The 21,392-nt window shown below is 37.4% G+C and overlaps 1 protein-coding gene across 11 annotated transcripts in view; it reads left to right on the plus strand.

Annotated features, from left to right (window-relative positions):
- Positions 1-21,392, plus strand: part of UBR2 (ubiquitin protein ligase E3 component n-recognin 2) — a 130,833-nt gene that overhangs the window by 98,098 nt on the left and 11,343 nt on the right. For 7 of the 11 annotated variants that reach the window (XR_011650053.1, XM_058306746.2, XM_071218455.1 and 4 more), the window contains 14 exons: positions 145-323; positions 862-1,061; positions 2,068-2,161; positions 3,033-3,194; positions 5,331-5,434; positions 6,299-6,377; positions 8,808-8,956; positions 9,273-9,328; positions 11,296-11,392; positions 11,624-11,691; positions 12,901-13,036; positions 14,743-14,833; positions 19,580-19,710; positions 20,597-20,705. Coding sequence is in view for 8 of the 11 variants with exons in the window: in XM_058306746.2 (XP_058162729.1) it covers positions 145-323; positions 862-1,061; positions 2,068-2,161; positions 3,033-3,194; positions 5,331-5,434; positions 6,299-6,377; positions 8,808-8,956; positions 9,273-9,328; positions 11,296-11,392; positions 11,624-11,691; positions 12,901-13,036; positions 14,743-14,833; positions 19,580-19,710; positions 20,597-20,705 (1,655 nt within the window). In the remaining 3 variants the exon portion in view is untranslated. The remainder of the gene's footprint in view (positions 1-144; positions 324-861; positions 1,062-2,067; positions 2,162-3,032; positions 3,195-5,330; positions 5,435-6,298; positions 6,378-8,807; positions 8,957-9,272; positions 9,329-11,295; positions 11,393-11,623; positions 11,692-12,900; positions 13,037-14,742; positions 14,834-19,579; positions 19,711-20,596; positions 20,706-21,392) is intronic. The other 4 variants (XR_011650054.1, XR_011650055.1, XM_058306749.2 and 1 more) reach the window with 1 other exon arrangement.

A 21,392-nucleotide genomic window follows, 5' to 3' on the forward strand; every position in this document is an offset into this window, starting at 1 on the left:
GTTTACAAACATAATCTTTTTCTTTTTGGGATTCATAATCTCATACTGCCATCATAACATTATAGAATAATTTTTATTTTTGTTTTGGGGAAAAAAAAGTGCATTTAGCATCTAATAGTCTAATTGAATGAAGCATAATTTCAGAGTTCAAGAGACAAAGACAAAGCTGAGAGGAAGAGAAAAGCTGAGATTGCCCGACTGCGCAGAGAAAAGATTATGGCCCAGATGTCTGAGATGCAGCGGCACTTTATTGATGAGAACAAAGAACTCTTTCAGCAGACATTAGAACTGGATACCTCCACCTCTGCTGTTCTTGATAATAGGTAAAAAATAATGATAATAATAAAATTTTTTAAATTTTTAGACCAGTAGTTCTCAACTGGGGGTACAATTTTGCTTTTCTTTTCCCCTTAAGTACATTTTTAATCCTCATGTAATTTAGTAGGGTTGAATGGTAAATTTTGTGATAAATAATTTTCTTCTAGTTAGAGGAATTGATCTTAGAAATATGAATTTATTGATTTGTGTTTATGAACATATCTCTGACAAAAGATAATTTACATGTATATGTAAACTAAGTTATACAGAAGACCCTTGACATTCATAAAAGAATGAGTACTTGAGACTTAGTTAATTGAGATATCTGGCCTCTGTTTCCCATTTTGGATTGCTGTGAGGATTAAAGGAGTTAGTTTTGATATATATGAAAGCCTTTTGACCACTTAAGTCATCAAAACCATGTGTTGAATATATATATACCTGGGGCCTACTGTTCTATGATTGATATGTTGCAAATTAATACATTATGAATACAGGAACTTCTTAGACTCATTAATTGTATTTATCAACTTTTTATTGCAGCCCTGTGGTTTCAGATATGACACTTACAGCCCTGGGCCCTGCACAAACTCGGGTCCCTGAACAGAGACAATTTGTTACCTGTATATTATGTCAGGAAGAACAAGAGATCAAGGTGGAAAACAGGGCAATGGTCCTGGCAGCATTTGTTCAAAGGTCAACTGTATTGTCAAAAAACAGGAGTAAATTCATTCAGGATCCAGGTAAGTCATAGTGAGATCCTCAGCCTCCCTACTAGTAACAACTGCCACTTAGGGTGGTTGGTGATATACAGAGATTTTATTAATCGAATAAAGACTCCATAAGCTGCTTAGGCAGGGGCTGCATCCTAAGAATTCACCACTTTACAAATGTGGAAATACTAAGGAAGATTAAATATCTTCCCTGAATCATGCAGCTGGTCAATAGCAGGAATTCAAGGAAAAGCTTTTTCTTTGTGATATATCATTTTTATACTTTGGTACTTAAAACTCTTTCCCATTCTTCAACATACTTGGGAAGTCTTAATTTTTTACAAATTGAAATGACAATAATAAATATTTTGTTTCATGGAAATGACAGTAAAGGATTAGAAGTCCTTGAGAGCATAGTAGCAGTTACCTATGTCAGAAATGATCCTTGAGCTAGATTCCGATCTAGAATAGTGAATCTGTTGCAGATAGTGTTCCCAGAAAACAGATTCTTGAGATAGGAATTACCATACAGGACATTTATTTGGGAGCCCTGGGATCAACATCTGTGGAAAGGAAAGGAATGAGCAAACTTGGGTAAAGAGAGACATTAAGCTATAATGGCTTCCAGAATAAGGCCTTAGCTCACCCCTCGGGTTGCTCTGGCATTGGATGGCCCTTCAGCGTTGTCCTGAGTTGAAGCAATGGGTCTGGGTCTTTGTACCCTAACACTGCTCAGTAACTGGTTGCTAGCCATCTCCTGGAAGGAGCTGTGACCTTGAGCAAGGCAGTTTTCTCTCAAAGATGTATGACAAGAATGTTTAATGAATTTGCTCAGAGTGATGAAATTTAGAGTGCTGTTTTCCAAATAATCCAGAGTCTTATGTAAAATAGTGGTATCTCAAATGAAAGAAATAAACTACTATTCCATTTCAGGTTTATAAGCCCTTATCAAAGTTCACGATTTAAAGTTGCACATTTGTTATAGGAAATTAAACGTTTGGTTCTTTTGTATTATCTTGTTTGTTTTTTAATGCAGAAAAATATGATCCATTATTCATGCACCCTGATCTGTCTTGCGGAACACACACTGGTAGCTGTGGGCATGTTATGCATGCCCATTGTTGGCAAAGGTAATTTATGTTCTTCAAATTAGTTGAGAAAAGCTTATCTGAAGTCTCAAAATTGAATTTTTAAATAAAGACTTGCTCCATTCTTTAAAAAAAAAAAGGACCTAAAAATGTTGAAGAAAAGAACTCCATATCAATACATAATAAATAACAATTAAAATTGACTTGCTTTGCAATAGATATAAAAGAATAACTTATAAACTTCATAGTATATTAAATATATATTATGTAGCTTTATATTGAAATCTGTCCTTCATCTCTTCAAAGAAGGAAGGGAAAAGCATCTGTTTTAACTAACAAACTGGAAGAAAGAAGAAAAAGGTTTTTACAATGGGATAAACTCTAAAAGAGTAGTGTTCTCTTTCTTCAGTTCCAGGGTGAACAACTCTTGATTTTGAAGGTGTTAGTATTTGCCTCATTACTTTCCCAAGAATGTCATGGCTCCCTGTGCTAAGTTGGAATGACTCTGAACCTATTCTGCCTTGGTGCTTTCTGTGTTTCTATAAAACCAACAAACCCATACTATTATTCTAACACCATGTTCATCAAGTTGTCAAGAGCTGCCCGTAGCAAGTAGCTGCCACCCCTGAGAAAGTGGCTAGATAGCACTAGGACCAGGACATTCTATTAACACTTTGTTCCATGCAAGGCAGTTGTTTTTTATTTTCCTGTTTTCAAACCGTTCACCCATTTTGATGATTAACACAACCCCAAAATCAAGTGTCAGTGTTGAAAAATAATTTGATTCATTTTAAGAATTATCATTTTTTGATTAGTTGTAGAAACAATTTATTTTAAATGTTGAATATTGTGGCATATGCTACTCTTCAAAAATTACCTTCACTTTGATACCTTGTATTCTCTAATTGTAAAGGTATTTTGATTCCGTTCAAGCTAAAGAACAGCGAAGACAACACAGATTACGCTTACATACAAGTTATGATGTAGAAAATGGAGAATTCCTTTGTCCCCTTTGTGAATGTTTGAGTAATACTGTTATTCCTCTCCTGCTTCCTCCAAGAAATATTTTTAACAGGTAAGTTTTGTTTCATAAAACCTTTATTATAAAGCAGCAGTTTGCTTTGAAGATAATGAAATAAATGAGAACAGAAATACTCTAGGTAAATGCATAATGACCCCAGATATTTTCCAAAACAGTTTTTTCTATCAGACCTACAAAGTATGATTTTTGTTTTTAGAAAGGAACAGGCCAAGTTAAAGTTCCTTAGTTACCCATAAATACAAAAGAAGATATAAAATTCCTGGGTAGTAATGAAAATTGGTGTCTTTTTTATTTCTAGGAACCCTATGTTACATATCTGTACAAAGTAGCCTTCTTCATTAATCTCCTCTCTACTTATTAAGAGAAGCTTAGTAAATGAAAGAGGGAGGAGGGACAGCTCAAACCAATTTTATTAAATATTCTAACAAACTGAGTACAGTTTTTTATGTTTTACTGATAGCCTCAGGAGTCAGTCCCAAAAAAACAAAAGTCTGCTGGTGTGTTTAAAATGGAAAATTTTTTCATTTCATAATTTTTAGTTAATAATGGAATTGGATATACATATAAATTCGATACAGTCTACTCTTCAAATCTTACCTTTATTTCTGTTTTAAATTATGCTGTTGATCTTAGGTTCACAAATACTAATTTAAGTTTTATGAATATGAATTTGTTTATTCCTATGTTAGTATTTAGATTCTATTCATAGTGAAGTCAGTTTTTCTCTTCAAGTTTAGGAGTTCAGACTATGGTGTCATATATGCTATCACAAAATGTTGTTAAAATATCATTAATGGGAGCCAGTGTAGCTCATTGGTTGAATACAAGCTTCCCACATATGAGGTCCTAGATTCATGTGGTACCTCCAAAAAAAACAAACGTTAGATTTGAATGTAAGCTCATGCTTTTTATTTATTATTTTTTATTTTTATTTTTAAAGGAGTTTTATTGAGATATATTCATGTATCATACAGTCTATCCAAAGTGTACTATCAGAGGCTTTTAGTATAATCACGGTTTTGTGCATTTGCTAGTGTTTTATTGATTAAAGAATATGATAGAGGAAGCGGATTTGGCCCAATGGATAGGGCATCCGCTTACCACATGGGAGGTCCGCGGTTCAAACCCTGGGCCTCCTTGACCCGTGTGGAGCTGGCCCACGCGCAGTGCTGATGCACGCAAGGAGTGCCCTGCCATGCAGGGGTGTCCACCGCGTAGGGAAGCCCCATGCGCAAGGAGTGCACTCCGGAAGGAGAGCCACCCAGTGCAAAAAAAGCATAGCCTGCCCAGGAGTGGCGCCGCACACACGGAGAGCTGACACAGCAAGATGATGCAACAAAATGAGACACAGAGTCCAGGTGCCACTGACAAGAATGCAGATGAACACAGAACACACAGCAAATGGACACAGAGAGCAGACAACTGGGTGTTTGGGGGGGAGAAGTAAATAAAAAATAAATCTTTAAAAAAAAAGAATATGATGGTACTAATTCAAGTATGGATTTGAAATGAGGAAGAAATTGTTAGGTTAAGGATTAACTGCATATAAGGAGAAATCACTTTTGTTGGATTTCAGCCATCTCTTTTGTGGTTCAGGTTTTTTTTTCCCCATGAGAGTAAACTATAGCAAAGTTTTTACAAATACATGCTTTGGAGTTAGTGTGGAGTCTTAGTTCTTAATTAAGAATGGCCTTAGTTAAGTTACATAGCTCTAAACCTCAGTTTCCTCATCTATAAAATGGGGACACTTATATAACCTATTTCATATTAATATTTTGAGGATTAAATCTAAAATTTAATTGTAAAACTGTAAAATTTTTACAGTGAAATTCTTTACTAAGTACTTGTCTCATGATAAGCACTCAGTAAATATTAGTGGTGATGGTGATAGTAATTGTGATGGTAAGAAATATTAGCAAATTCCAATACTGAAAAGAAAGTGATGTTTTTGACAGCTATTGTTAAAAGCGTCATATTGACAAATAATAGATTTTTGTTTCCATTGAAATACCTATTCTGATTTTTTAAATGCAACAAATTTTCCCCTAGCTTTTTTTTAATATTTGGAGAGTTTAAAATATTATGCCCATGATCGTTTGAGGGGTCTTTTTGTATTTTAAACTAAGCAACAACAATAAAATACTAAATGTTCTCTATAATCTTTTCTAGCAGGTTAAATTTTTCAGACCAACCAAATCTGAGTCTGTGGATTAGAACCATATCTCAGCAAATAAAAGCATTGCAAGTTCTTAGGAAAGAAGAAAGTACTCTTAGTAAGTTCTAATAACCTACTCTCATTTTTCTCTAAAGTCTGAGATTGTTGAAAAATGTACTTCCAGGAGAAACTGTTTAAAAATGTTTTAAAAGTGAACCTTCACATTTTAAAATTTGATTCAACTAATTTTCTTTGAACTACTGAACTAAATTTGACTTTATTGCACTATTCCTTACTCCTCAAAACCACGTAAGCTCGTGTGAAGTTTCAAATAAATATTTCTCACCTATTCCCCTATTTTATTGAAGAGTTTCTGGGGATGGAGAAGATGTAACTGAGTATCACTTCAATATTGGTATTACCAAGGGCTTCCCAAAGATTCGTAGACCATGTCTGCACTGACAACCTTATGGGAAAGCAATATGAGTAGACATTTATATCATTGGTTTTTATAGAAACAAAAAGTAACTACTGCCTTTTCTTAACCTTCTATACCTATGTTCTAATGGCTATACTCTTATTGGAAAAAGTGCAGGTAATTGAGGAAGGGTGCCTTGTCCAACCAGAACAACCATTTTTTTCATGCTTTGTATGGATGTTAGGAAGGTTTTTATTTATTAATGGAGTTTTTTCCTATTGTTTTTAATTTCTTTGACCTGTATGCCTGAAATTTATAGAAATATGATCGTCTCTTATAGGGGTTCTTAACCTTTCTTGTTCTGTGGACTGCTTTGCCAGACAAGTGAAAACCACAGACCCCTTACTAAGTCTACACTGTACTTTGTATTATTTAATAAATATATCACACCCACACCAACACATCCCCACAAGAATAATGTTTTTTTGAATTTCAGTTCATACAGACGCCTTGTTAAGAACCCCTGATCTATTGAATAATGGTATAAAATGCCTTTTTCTATAGATACTGCCTCTTCAAAGAGTTCAGAAAATATGGGTGAATTGAAGCTCCCTGAAGGATTTAGGCCTGATTTTCATCCTAAGTGAGTATATTATTTTATTCCTTTTAAATTTGGCCCACTGGAATATAAAAATTAAGTTAGCAGTTAGTGGGGATGTGATTTGTCAAGCTAAGCAGCAAAATATTATAGGACATTGACCTTGAATTCTTGAATTCTGAGGTTTAAGCACTATGTGATGATATTTATTGCAGGTATAGTGATAAAAATCTAAAAACCATGTGATATATTAACTCTCATCAACCTCTCCTAGTCTGCATTGCTGACACCCTGCTACCCCTTTATCTGGCTCTCCTTGACAACACCTCATCAGTACATCTACACCCAAACTGCTTATCTCCTCCACCAAATTTTGTGCTTCCTTTTGACTTTCATATTTTATGTATGACCTCACCAACCTCTTAGTAACTGAGGATCAAAACCACGGTATTTTCAGCCCTATTTTTCCCCATAGCCAGTTACTTACAAAGTATAACATAGATCCTAGAGCTAAACTGCTTGGTTCGGTTCTACATACTAGCTATGTGACTTTGAGCAAGTTGCTCTGTGCCACAGTTTCTTCATCTGTAAAGTGAGGATAATAGTATCTACTTCATAGGTGTAGTGAGGATAAAGTAACATAATACATGTAAAGCCACTTAGAAACTATACCTATCACATACTAAGCAACTCAGTAAAAATAGTACTGAAAGACTTAAATAGATAAAACATCGGTCCTCTGTCTCTCCCTCACCCATCTCCAGTTCTGTCTTTTTTTTTGGCTTCTTCTATTATTTACTTCCATATTTCTAATTAATATGCTTTAATCTGCTGTCTCCTGATTTATCATTTTTAGACAGTATCTTTCTGTGGAGTAGTAATTTAGGATTCAACTTTTACTTCACCATAAGCACTTCTCACCATCCTCCCAATAGTTATTTCACAAGTTTTTGTTTTTACATTATAATAACTTTTTTACATTATCAGTTTTTACATTATAATAACTTTTTTCCCCACCCAAAGTGTGTATTATAATGATATTTCCTTTCTTATACAGTTTTTTCCTGAGGTTAATAACCTTGGTTTTTTCATGTACTTGGCTTTCTGTATATGTATTTGTAACTTTTTTTTTCTAGGTGCTGCAATAGATCTGTCAGCTGCCTACTAATACCTTTTCCAACTGTTCACACCTATCAGATGATCTTTTATTCTGGAACCCTACACCCCACAGCCTTTTGTGCTTCTGCACCAATCACAACAGTAGCATAGCTATTATCTGGAGATTTCCTTTTGCCATGCTTCTCTTGTTTCCTGGATCCCATATTTTCCTCTTTCTTAATTAGCTCCCTCATTTTGTGCAAGTGCATCCTTCAGCATATTCCTACAAAAGGGTAACTGGATGATCAATTTTTTGAGATCCTGTATGTCTGAACAAACATTTATTCTATGTATATATTTCATTGATAGTTTAGGTATATAGAAGTCTAGATTAGTAATTTTTCATCTAGATTTTGAAGGCAGTGTTTTACTAACTTCCATTGAGAAAATACTATTCTGGTTCTTGTTTGTTCTTAACTTTATTACTTTTGGATGTTGTTGGAATCTTCTTTTTATGCCCAGTGTTCTGGAATTGCTCTATGATATTCCTGGTGTGTAAATCTTTTTCATTCGTTTTTGCTAGATTCTTATTGGACTCTTTGATTCTGAATATTCATGTCCTTCAGTTCTGAGAATTTTTTGTTGTTTTTTGATTGATTTTCTCCTCTTAGTTTCTCTGTTCATTGAGATGGTCCTACTGTTAGCTTACTGTTGATCCTCTTACTCTGATCTTCAGTTTTCTGTTTTCTACACTGTCTCTGTTTTCTCTGTTAATTTCTATGTTGTCTCTTTTTTTTTTCTGCTTGTTTGTTTTGGTTTATCTCTCACATTTGTATGCTTTCCTTAAATATCTTTTGGCCCTTGGGTCAATATTTATATTCAGTATTCAAGAGTAAGACACTAAGAAGCTCACTGGAAATATTTGCTTCCAAATGTTTGATGGGCAGGTTGGTACATACCAACTTGTAAGCCTCACAGTAAGGTGATCAGGCCATCAGTCTTTCACTTGGGGACCCCTAAATGTCCAGGCTTTTCCCTGAAGAAAAGAAACCATGGAGATTAGAAACTAATCTCCAAGGCAGTGGGTATCCATTGCTGATGTTCTCAGTTTAGGATAGGGAAAGGGGTCCAAGGGTCCCATAGTTTAGTATGTAGACTTTGGCCTACTACACTCTTCTCCACCCTATGCCTAACTCTGCTAACCCAAACAGAGCATAACTCTTCTAGTGCAGGGACAGTTTGCACATCTTTAGTTCCCCCTTGCATATAGCCATCTCTTGATAAATGTTTAAGTGGTTACATTCCAACATAGCAAATAGCTTTTAAGAAATTCTTATGCACACTGTTTAGAACTAATCCTATACATGTTCACTTCAGGAACCCTTATTCTGAAAGCATAAAAGAAATGCTGACAACATTTGGGACTGCTACTTATAAGGTGGGACTAAAGGTTCATCCCAATGAAGAGGACCCCCGTGTGCCTGTAATGTGCTGGGGAAGTTGTGCATACACCATCCAAAGCATAGGTAAGAGATTAAGAGTTATGTCTCTCTTTATGTCACAAGCATACATTGACATAAGTTTTGTGGAGAATCCTATATCTTTAAATGAGATGTGGAAAACTGGCAATAATAATATATAAAGACTTTGAGATGGGAAGTATGACAAAATACTAGATTGACAGTTTGTAATTAGCCACAGCAATAGAGAATTCATGTTGGTGGTGGTTAAAACTTCTTGTCAGTTGAGGGAATGTGTTTTCATTTGTACTTTTCATCTAAAGTTCATTCTAGTGAGGTGAAATAAAGATTCCAAAACCTGACAATATTGTGCTTTCTGCAGAAAGAATTTTAAGTGATGAAGATAAACCATTGTTTGGTCCTTTGCCTTGCAGACTGGTAAGTTCTCAGTTCACTCAGTTCAAGGAAGGGTGGAGTGAAAATTACATCATTCTGCTTTTTCTTCAATTTTAAAACCTGAAAGACTTAGTTAAACCCATTCTCCTTAATGATAATCAAGAAGTAATGCTTGGGAAGCGGACTTGGCCCAGTGGATAGGGCATCCGCCTACCACATGGGAGGTCCGCGGTTCAAACCCTGGGCCTCCTTGACCCATGTGCAGCTGGCCATGCACAGTGCTGATGCGCGCAAGGAGTGCCGTGCCACACAGGGGTATCCCCCCACGTAGGGGAGCCCCACGCATAAGGAGTGCGCCCCGTAAGGAGAGCCACCCAACGTGAAAGAAAGTGCAGCCTGCCCAAGAATGGCGCTGCACACACGGAGAGCTGACACAAGATGACACAACAAAAAGAGACACAGATTCCCGTGCCGCTGACAACAGAAGCAGACAAAGAAACAAGACGCAGCAAAGAGACACAGAGAACAGACAAGCAGGACGGGGGAGAGAGGAGAACTAAATAAATAAATCTTTAAAAAAAAAAAATTAAGCAGAAGGAAGTGGATGTGTTGTGCTTCCATCTGCGTATGGGAGGACCTGAGTTCGCTCCTTGGGGCCTCCTGTTAAAGTTGTGCCCTATGTGGCAAGCCAGGCCCACGTGGCTAGCCACACAGCAAGGTGATGCAACAAAAAGAGATGCAGGGAAGAGTCAAGACAAGATGCAACTGAAACCAGAAACTGAAGTGGCACAAGCGGCAGGATACCTCTCTCCCACATTGGAGGTCCCCAGGATCTAATCCTGGTGAAGCCTACAGGAGAAAAACGAGAAGAGAAGACAAAAAGAACAAATGCAGAAGATCTAACAACAAATGGACACAGACAGCAAAAAAAAAAAAAAACAATGGGGCAAGGGAAGAAAAGAAAAGAAAAAAAAAAACAAGGGGAAGCGGACTTGGCCCAGTGGTTAGGGCATCCATCTACCACATGGGAGGTCCGTGGTTCATACCCCAGGCCTCCTTGACTCGTGTGGAGCTGGCCCATGTGCAGTGCTGATGTGCACAGGAGTGCCATGCCACGCTGGGGTGTCCCCCACGTAGGGGAGTCCCACGCACAAGGAGCACGCCCCGTAAGGAGAGCCACCCAGCGCGGAAGAAAGTGCAGCCTGCCCAGGAATGGCACCGCACACACGGAGAGCTGACACAACAAGATGATGCAACAAAAAGAAACACAGATTCCCGTGCTGCTGACAACAGAAGTGGACAAAGAAGAACACGCAAATGAATAGACATAGAGAACAGACAACTGGGGCACGTGGGGGGAGAGAAATAAATCTTTAAAAAAAAAAAAAGAATTAAGCAGAAAGAAAAACTCATCACATTATCATCCATCTGTCTTTTACGATATAGCATATTAATACTTGATTGTAGTTTGTACCTACATGTAGGTTGGTTTCTGTTATATTCTTCACTTTCAATTGAGAGTTTTCTCATGTCTACTTAGTTTCCATTACAGCTTTTAATGGCTACAGAGACTCTGTTTGTGCAACCGTTTCTAAATTGTATAGTAATGAATATCTTCTTGCACATAGTTTCTCTAATATTTGGAGTATTTCCCACATTGTAGAGTATCCCTCTAGAATAGATATAAAAATGTACTGTGTCAGATTCTTAGCATTCTCCATTGTTGTCTGTCTTGATTCATGCAACCTTTTGTTTTCCATAGAGAGCCAGCAGCATGGTGGCAAGGAGATAGATAACTTTTGTTTATTCAGCATTCATGAGATATTTTCCGTTCCATTCATTCCATGTTGGAGACATGATATTCAAGATGTCTGTTGCATACCCTCTAGAGAGATTTCACTGTATATCCATCTTTGCTTTGATTGTTTGCTTTGTACAAGCATTCTTGAAAGAACAGAATTACTTCAAAGGCTGACTTCCTTTTAATTGTGTAATCTTCCTTATTTCAGGATGACTGTCTTAGGTCACTGACAAGATTTGCAGCAGCACACTGGACAGTTGCATCACTTTCAGTGGTGCAAGGACACTTCTGTAAACTTTTTACATGTGAGTATTAATACACTTACCATATATGTTATTGTAATTTCTCATTTGCTGTAATTTTGAATGGTACAGCTTCTTTCCATTATGAAAGAAATATTGGTGGTACTGTTTACCTTATATACAAGGTTATATATTCATATATACCTTACAAAAAGATAAATCTAAACTACATTATATGCAATTAAAAATAATTGAATATGAAATGGACTGATAAATTTCTTTTTCAATATCTAGCCTTGGTGCCTAATGAAAACCATGGAGATCTGCCATGCATATTAGATATCGACATGTTTCATTTATTGGTGGGTATTTTGCAGCTTCTGTATGATGTTGTCTTTGTCATTCTACATAACTTTACCTTAGGCCTGGTGAGTAGTGAGGAGGCAGACAAGAGGAACTGTCATATGCTAGGACTGTTACTACTAATGATTATAATTCTTTTCTGAGGAGGCTCCAAAAGAAAATACTAAGGAACTTAATTGAGAAACTTGACCTGGATGTCAAGACACTTAAATTCTAATCTTTCCTCTCTTATTTTGCTTTGTGACTGAAGTCAATAATTTAATTTCTTCTTGTTTTTTCCTCCTGTAAAGAGGCAAAAATAACACCAGCAGTATCAGGGCTGCTATTGGCCCATACAGTGTCTTCATGCATTTTAGAAAAACTGGGCAGATACAGCTCTGTGGTCACACTAATTAGCGGCAGACAATCTCTTTGTATGATTTAGAGAAAGATACGTCTTCCAAGTCGGTGCAGTCTAGTGCCAAGTAACACAGCTGCCCAAGCAGCAGGTAGCCTGAATTTCAGCCTACCTCAGCCTCTAGTGTTGTACCCTTAATCTCTTTGTGCCTCAGATTCTAGACCTTTAAGTTGGCTAGTACCTACCTCATATGATTGTGTGAGCACTCATTGGGATAATCCATGTAAAGAGTTTAGAGCAATATGAACCTAATAAATGTTAGCTATTATTATTGTTCCCATCACTACTGCTAAAACCACCACTAGCACCACCATACAGGAGGTTAACAAGAGAGCTAGCATTCATTGTGCATCTGAGGGCTTTTGCATATGTTCTCTTTTAGTTTTTCTTTGCTATTAAGGTATTAAAAACACATCTCACAAGGTTCAGTGATGTTAACTTGTCCGAAAAGCTCATAAGAAGAGGATCTGAGAGTCATATCTAGATCTTTATAGGTCCAAAACCCGTATTTTCCACTACTCCCTAGAAAGTTTCCAAGTGCTATTTTTATTATTCTTGACGATAATCTATATATATAGGGGAACCATTAGATAGATGAAATGATAATGTCTATCAAAATCCCTTTGACTCTTAAGTAATTTCATTTAACCAGCCCTAGTGGGCTTTCTAACATGTATTCTCTTTAAAACCAGAGATGTCATAAGGGGAGGGGCTAAGCCCAGAAGGGGTATCACATTAAGAAAATGGAAACATGTTTGTTTAGCTGTGTAAGAAAAGGTGGTTTGTGTCTGACACTGTATTTGGTGTCTAGGTGGGCTTGGTGCTTGCTTTCCCTGCGTTGCAGTGTCAGGATTTTTCAGGGATCAGCCTCGGCACTGGGGACCTTCACATTTTCCATCTGGTTACTGTGGCACACATCGTACAGATCTTACTTACCTCATATACAGGTAACTTAGTTTTTTGTCAGCTTCTTAAGGAAGTGCTTGAGTTTTCTCAAAAAAATATTAAAAGAAAAGGTACTTGGACAAGAATACTGTATGAACTATAATTAAGCTACTTGCTTTTTCAATTTGTCCTCATGTGAAATTTTTTTTTTAAGATTTATTTTTTTTATTTATTTATCTCCCCTTCCCCCCGCCCCAGTTGTCTGCTCTCTGTGTCCATTTGATGTGTTCTTCCGTGACCGCTTCTATTCTTATCAGCGACACCAGAAATCTGTGTTTCTTTTTGTTGTGTCGTCTTGTTGTGTCAGCTCTCCGTGTATGCGGCGCCATTCTTGGGCAGGCTGCACTTTCTTTCGCACTGGGCGGCTCTCCTTATGGGGCGCACTCCTTGTGCATGGGGCTCCCCTACGCGGGGGACACCCCTGCGTGGCATGGACTCCTTATGCTCATCAGCACTGTGCGTGGGCCAGCTCCACACAGGTCAAGGAGGCCCCGGATTTGAACCATGGACCTCCCGTGTGGTAGGGGGACACCCTATCCATTGGGCCAAGTCCGCTTCCCATCATGTGAAATATTTTGAAACAAATTCCATTCTCCTATTAAAATCATTTAGCACTGAGAATATTTTTCTTTTTGTTTTATAGGTTAACATTTGAGTAGCATAGTAAAGTCTTAAATTTTTAAATTTTAAAATGTAAATTTTGTTTTAACTTACATGTTTGTTAATGTCCCTGGAGGTTTTGCATTCAAATTTCTTGTTTTTAAAACATTTTAAGGGAAGCAGATGTGGCTCAAATGAGAGGGCTTCCATTTACCATACGGGAGGACCCAGGTTCAATCCCTGGGGCCTACTGGTAAAAAATAAGAGAAAAAAGCGTGCCTTGCACAGCAAGCCAGTGCTGACATGGTGAGCCTTGTGCCTGCCTGGCAAGCCGAGTGCCCGTGCAGCGAGCTGAGTGCCCACACGAATGTCCACGTGGTAAGCCAAGTGCCCACGCAAGTGCCCACGTGGTGAGCAAGTGCCCATGTGGTGAGCCAGTGCCCACATGGTGAGTTGAGTTACCCACATGGCAAGCCAAGCATCCATGCAATGATCGAGCACCTGCGCAAGTGAGTCATGCAGCAAGATAGATGATGATGCAACAAAAAAGAGATGAAGGGAAGAGTCAAGGCATGTAGAAGTCCAGAAGAACCAGGAACTGAGGTGGCACAGCTGACAAGGAACCTCTCTTCACATCAGAGGTCGCCAGGATCAAATCCCAGTGAATCCTAGAGGAGAAAAAATTAGAAGAGAAGACAAAAAGAGAAATTGATACAGAAGATGACACAGCAAATGGACAAAAACAGCAAAAACAGCAGGGTAGAAGGAGGGGAAGAAGAGGGACAGGGTAAATAAATAAATAAATAAATAAATAAATCTTTTAAAAAAGAAAAAAACCTTTTAAGACCATCTGTTAGCTGATTTTACTCCCAGCAAGCCACTTGGCACACTGATGAACATTGGCTTCCTCTCCAAAAGCCCAATGACTTCTCAGTCTGATGGAGACTGATACACCATATGGATTAAAATTCTTAGTGTTTTGTGAGAGTGTTTTTATATTATTTGAGTGTGTATGATTATATTTGAGTGCTTAAAAGATATGGACGTCAGTCATTTTGACAATACTTCATAAGCAAATACAGAATACAACCATCTCCTTTTTTTCCAGAAGAGAATGGCATGGATCAAGAAAATCCCATTGGTGAAGAAGAATTAGCAATTCTTGCTTTGCATAAAACACTTCGCCAGTACACAGGAAGGTGAGATTATAATCTTTACATGATTTTGCATTTCCCCAAATATTAATGGGCGATATGATGAAAAAGGAATTTAGTTGTTAAATAAGGGAAATTGCTGTTTGTTGACATGTTTGTAAAAGAAGGTAGAGGAGTGATCTGCAGGACTTCTCAGAACTTTTAATATGCTAACACATATTGGAAATCTCTAAGTAAGGTGTAATACTGAAAATTTATTTGGCCATGGAACCCTTCTTTTGCTCAGAGGATCTGTCATGGACTAGTGGAAACATGGAATGTACTTTGTAAAATGTTACTCTAAAAAATAATTTGTCTCAAGCATTGAAATGAAGATTAAATTGTCATACTGTATTCTTGAGATAATATCTAGGACGGCGGGAGTGCAGTAAAATTATTAGGATATTACTTATCATTGAAATCACAGTGACTTGGTGCAATAGTTCCACATAGTGTTTTTTTTTTTATTGAACCTTTCATTTTTAAATAATTGCAAGCTTACCCTTCATCCACATCCCTAGAGCCCCCAACTTTTAACATTTGTCACATGCTGTGTCTGTCTATCCATCTGTTCATCTGTCCATTTATCTATTTATCTAAACTATCTATTTTCTAAACATTTTAGAATAGATTATATATACATCATGCTCCCCAAACACTTAATACTTGCATGTACGTTTCCTAAGAACAAGGATATTCCCTTATGTAACCTTAAATACATTTATCAAGTTCAAGAAATTTAACGTTTATAAAAAGCTTAGTCTATATTCCATTTTTTTCATATGTCCCAATAATGTCCTTTGGGACATTTTCTTCTCAATTATTAGATCTAGTCCAGGATCATGTATTGCATTAAACTGTCTTTCTTTGCTCTCTTTTGTTATAATTGTAAAAACATTGGTAACATAAAATTTCCATCTCAACTACTCCTAAGTGTACAATTTGGTGAGATTAATTACATTCAGAATGTTTTGCTGGGAAGCAGATTTGGCTCAATGGATAGAGTGTCTGCCTACCACTTGGGAGGTCCAGGGTAAAAACCCAGGGCCTCCTGACCCGTGTGGCGAGCTGGCCCACTCACAGTGCTGATGTGTGCAAGGAGTGCCCTGCCACGCAGGGGTGTCCCCCCATGTAGGGGAGCCCCACGCGCAAGGAGAGCCACCCTGCATGAAGGAAGCGCAGCCTGCCCAGGTGTGGCGCCACACACACGGACGCAGCAAGATGATGCAATGAAAAGAGACACAGATTCCCACTGCCGCTGACAAGAATCCAACGGTCACAGAAGAACACATAGCAAAGGGACACAGAGAGCAGGCAACAGGGTGGGAGAGAGAGAGAAATAAATAAATTAAAAAGAATGTTGTTCTGCCCTCACCATTATCCATTAACAGAACTTTCCCGTTACCATAAACTGACACCCCACACTGTTTATGCATTAACTCCCCGTTCCGCCTACCCCATGCCTGGTAATCTGTATTTTACTCCGTGTCTGGAAATTCACATGTTCTGGTTACATGCAAGTGGAATCATAAATTATCTGTCCCTTTGTATATGATTTATTTCACTCAGCATGATGTTTTCAAGGTTCATCCATGTTATAGCAGGTATCAGAACTTCATTCCTTTTTATGGCTAACTAATAGTCCACTGTATAGATATACCACATTTTATTTATCCATCATCTGTTGTGGGTATTCAGGTTGTTTCCATCTTTTGGCTATTGTGAATTATGCTGCTGTGACCATCAGTGTATGAGTATCTGTTCAAGTCCCTGCTTTCAACGCTTTTGGGTATATACCTAGAAGTGGGATTTCCAAGTCAAAATGGTAGTTCTATGTTTAACTTTTCGAGGAATCCACAAACTGTGTTCCACAGTGGTTGTTCCTTTTTACATTCCGACCAGAAATGTACCAAGGTTCCTATTTCTCTGTATCCTCGCCAATGCTTGTTCTTTTCCTTCTTTTAAATAATAGCCATTCTAGTGGATGTGACACGTTATCTGCTAGTGGGTTTTTTTGTTTTGTTTTAAATTTTATTTTATTTATTTATTCCCCATCCCCCTTGTTTGCACTCGCTGTCTGCTCTCTGTGTCTATTTGCTGTGTGCTCTCTGTATCTGCTCATCTTCTCTTTAGGAGGCACTGGGAACCAAATCTGGGACCTCCCATGTGGGAGAGAGACTCTTAATCACTTGAGCCACCTCAACTCCCTGCTTTGTTGTATCTCTTATTGTCTTTCCTCTTTATGTCTCTGCATCATCTTGTTTTAGCTCACCGCACCTGCCTGTCATGCCTGCTAGCTCTCTTGGTCATCTTCTCCAGGAAGCACAAGAAACCAAACCCAGAACCTCCCATGTGGCAGGAGCTCAGTCACTGGAGCCATATCCACTTCCCTCTGCTTGTGGTTTTGATTTGTGTTTCCCTAATGGCTAATGATGTTGCACATCTTTTCATGTGGTTATTGGTCATTTGTATATCTTCTTTGAAGAAATGTCTATTTAAGTCCTTACCCATTTTCTGTTTGGGTGTTTGTCTTTTTGTTGGTGAGTTATAGAAGTTTTATATATATATATATATATATATATACCAGATTTTAGTCCCTTATCAGATATATGGTTTCCAAATATTTTCCCCCATTCTGCTGGTTGTCTTTTCACTTTGTTGTTAATGCCCTTTTATGCACAAAAGTTTTAAAATTTGACATCCAATTTATCAGTCTTTTTCATGTTTTGCTTGTGCTTTTGATATAAGTTCTAAGGATCCATTACCTAATACAAAGTCCTGAAGATATTTTCTCTGTTTTCTTCTAAGAGTTTTTGGTTTTAGCTCTTACATTTAGTTTGTTGGTCCATCCATCCCCAATTTTGTTGTTGTTGTTGTTCTGTTATATTCATTGTTGTTCAAGAATTCTAACTACATACTTGCTTAGCCTCAGTTGTTCTGTTTAAATAGATGCAGGCTATGGTGGATTTGTCTTGTGTCAGTTTAGCTCAGATGGAACTGTTTCCCACAATGTCTTCCCTACATATCTCCTAGTGGTTTTGTTTCTCTGCTTCTCTGATGGGTGTAGAGCTCAACACCCATCCTTGTTTCATTTTAATATTCCTGAGTCCTGAATTCTTTTAATCCACCTAGTGGTTGACTCTGTTTTCTCCCTTGATTAGATGCAAATTTCACTATATTTCAGCTGAGTGGATAATCTTCATAGTTTATGGTTTCAGGTTGGTGCAATTTCCTAACTTCAGTGAAAAAAAAATGGAATTTTCTTCTCTTCTTTTCAAATAATTTGTTGTTTCTGCGCAAAATATCCTTAGCTGTTGGACCGGTGATATAAGTTGCAAATGAATAGTGAACAGATCCACAAATGCTCCAGAATAAATAATAAAGAGAAAAACCCCAAAGCCATTAAATAGAACTTGTACCCTATTAGCCACTATCCTATGTCCAACTTCATGTACAACACTAGTAAGGAGGGCTGCAGCGAAGAAATAGGTCAGCTGGCTGACGGATAAATTGATATCAGGATCCACAACTTGCAGCACCTATTCCTTGTGAATTGAGGAAGAAGAGGAAGAATAGGAAGAGGGAGAATCAGCCATCATTGGTGCCAAAGTCTACAACAGCATTTTCCCAGAAGGAAGAAAGAGCTAAACAAGGCAGTCACTCCAAACATCATTCCAATATTGAACCACTGCTAAAGCATCCTCACTTGCCACCATCCCCAACTGTAAAAGGCACAACTGAAAACAGCAGTTTGCCATCTTATGTGAAAAGGGGAGATGCTCAACCGGTTCTTTTCCAGCCAGTCTTCATAAAAATGCTTAAAATAGAGAACTTTGGCACCCAGTGGTCCAGCCACCACCACCAGTGACACCGGAATCATGAGGGTGGCTGCAGCGGAGAGAAGGCAAGCCTGGGCGCCCTCTTCCCTGTGAGCCTCAACCAGCCAACCATGCAGCCCCTACAACCCCAGCATCCGGGCAGGAGCTGAGCTCCCACTGGAACCTCTCCCCTGATGGCCTTGGCCCCTGCCCAAAGCTGTGTTTTACTTGTTTTATTTTTTGAGGTATTGGGATTGAACCCAGGACCTCGTATATGGGAAGCAGGTGCTCAACCACTGAGCCACATCCACTCCCCCCACATAGCTTTTTAATAGCACATATAACTGCTTTTTAATAGCACTTATAAAAATGTTTGTTCTTTATGTTATTCCATTTCTGAGATTCTATCTTAACAAAATGATCCAACATACAGAAAAATCCTTAGGCATAATGTTATTTATGCTAGCAGAAAATTGAAAGCAATCTGTTTGCTTGTGGGAAAATTGTTTGGTGTACCTTATGGTTGATGTGTTCCAGGATATTATAAATCCATTAAAAATTATGGTTTGTAAAGTTCTGAAACCATGTTTAGTTTAAAATTCATCTGTTACAACTTTGTAAGACAAATTAATGTGAAAATAGTATGCCAGAACAAGGTGGGATGAGATGCTAGAATAAGAGATGGCTCTTTATTTTCCACATTTTCTCTTTATGTGATATATTACTTTTATAAATTTAACACCACCATTGGAGGTTGTATCACTGTTTATATCTGACTTCCTAAAATAGGACTACCACTATCCTGTTAACCCACTCCCCTTAAGCATATGTACTATCACTTCCAAATAACAGTCATCTCTCTTTTCACACTATGCTCTACCTTGAATGACTTTTTCTTATTAAAGTTCCCAATAATTCTTTTTCTCTCCTTTAGTACCTTGAAAGAAATACCCTCAGGCTGGCATCTATGGAGGAATGTCAAAGCTGGAATCATGCCTTTCCTGAAGTGTTCCGCTTTGTTTTTTCATTACTTAAATGGAGTTCCTTCCCCCTCTGAGCTTGAAGGTAATTTCATCTTTAAAAAAGTGTGGGAATTGTTTATTGTCTTTCACTCCAAAAGTTTAGAATAAAGGTGACTTGCAAAAAATGAAAACCAATTAAAAGATCAGAATATAGCTAATTCACAGTGGTGATACACACATTCATAGAATAAAAAATACATGTTTATGTATATGTATGTCTGATTTTATTTGTATCTCAGTAACTGTATTATTAAACATCTGTGTACATTTTTTCAGATTAGCAAAGCACTTCTCCCTCAAGGATCGTAGTTTTGCTTTTACATGTTAAAATGTTTATATGTTGTTCATAACTGGGTTTTTCACATTTTAAAAAGTATAAAGTCACAATTTGAAGTGTTTTGGTGGGTTTTTTTTACCTTGAAACTATATGGCATTAAAATTTGGAATACCCATAATTACACATGAATCTTATTTTAATGTGGGAATTGATTTGGTTTTTTTCTGGTTCTTTTCTAAATTCTGATTCATTTCATAAAAGGAGTGTAATAGTAGACTTAAAAGTATATGATATTGCTATGTTCTCACAGCACCTGGCACAGATTATAGAATGCCAACATATACTGTTTCTCTCTGAAAGTTGTTGATTGGCATCTCCATTCACCCAGTTACCCACACACCATACAGAACATACTTCCCAACTTTTTGCAGTGATGATTAGATTGTTTGTTTGTTTGTTTGTTTGCTTGCTTCTTAGGAGGAACCAGGGATTGAACTCAGGACCTCATACATGGAAGAGGCACTCAACCACTTGGGCTACATCTGCTCCCCCATCATTTTTTTTTTTAAGCTCTGTTATTGCTTACTCCCATACAGGATCAGCTCTTAGATGTTATCAGCATTACAGTTTTCTTATTCTTCTCCATTTGCAGCTATTGGAACAAGCCATTTTGAACATTTATGTAACTATCTTTCTCTACCAAACAACCTCATTTGCCTTTTTCAAGAAAATAGTGAGATAATGAATTCACTGATTGAAAGGTATTGATTACATACTCTTCTTTGTTATACTGATAATTACACAGAACCAAACTGTAGTTTATCATGTAGATGGCAAAAATCTCAAATAGTGAGCCTGGCAGAATTCAACCTGTATAATTCAGACTGCAGTGATTAGGCCTTCTGGGCTCCCTTTGTGGTAAGATTTTTGCTAAGCTAGTAAACTGCATACAAAGTTTTGTATGAAAGGGGAATGGAGATAAAATGTTTATTTCTTTATGTGAACTTATTTGTTAGGACTTTGCTTCATAAATTTTTAGAGCTGAAAGAAATCTTCAGGGTTATCTAATCCAGTATCCTCACTTTATATATGAGAAAATTGAAGCTAGAGAAATTGACCTGTGTAAGAATCTTTAAATTAGTGACCGAGTTAAGGTTAAGATTAAAACACAGATGTTCTAGCTCTAAATAATGAGTTGGTCGTTAATTTAGACAGGTCGTTCCAGAGTGTACAGGTCAGAGTTTTAGTGTATATAGCTGCACATTAATAATTTAAGCACTCTGGCTTTTAGAAAACCACAGGTCACCGTATGATTTTAAAAGCTGTAGGCAAAATGTTATTTCTCTCAGGTTCTTTTGGTGAGGTAAATATATCATAGCCATGAAGAGTATTTCTTTCTTGTTAGATTTAGAGGAAGAACTAGAAAAATTCTAGTTCTAGTTCTTTAA

The sequence above is a fragment of the Dasypus novemcinctus genome, chromosome 11 (genome assembly GCF_030445035.2).
Source record: "Dasypus novemcinctus isolate mDasNov1 chromosome 11, mDasNov1.1.hap2, whole genome shotgun sequence".
Taxonomy (NCBI): domain Eukaryota; kingdom Metazoa; phylum Chordata; class Mammalia; order Cingulata; family Dasypodidae; genus Dasypus; species Dasypus novemcinctus.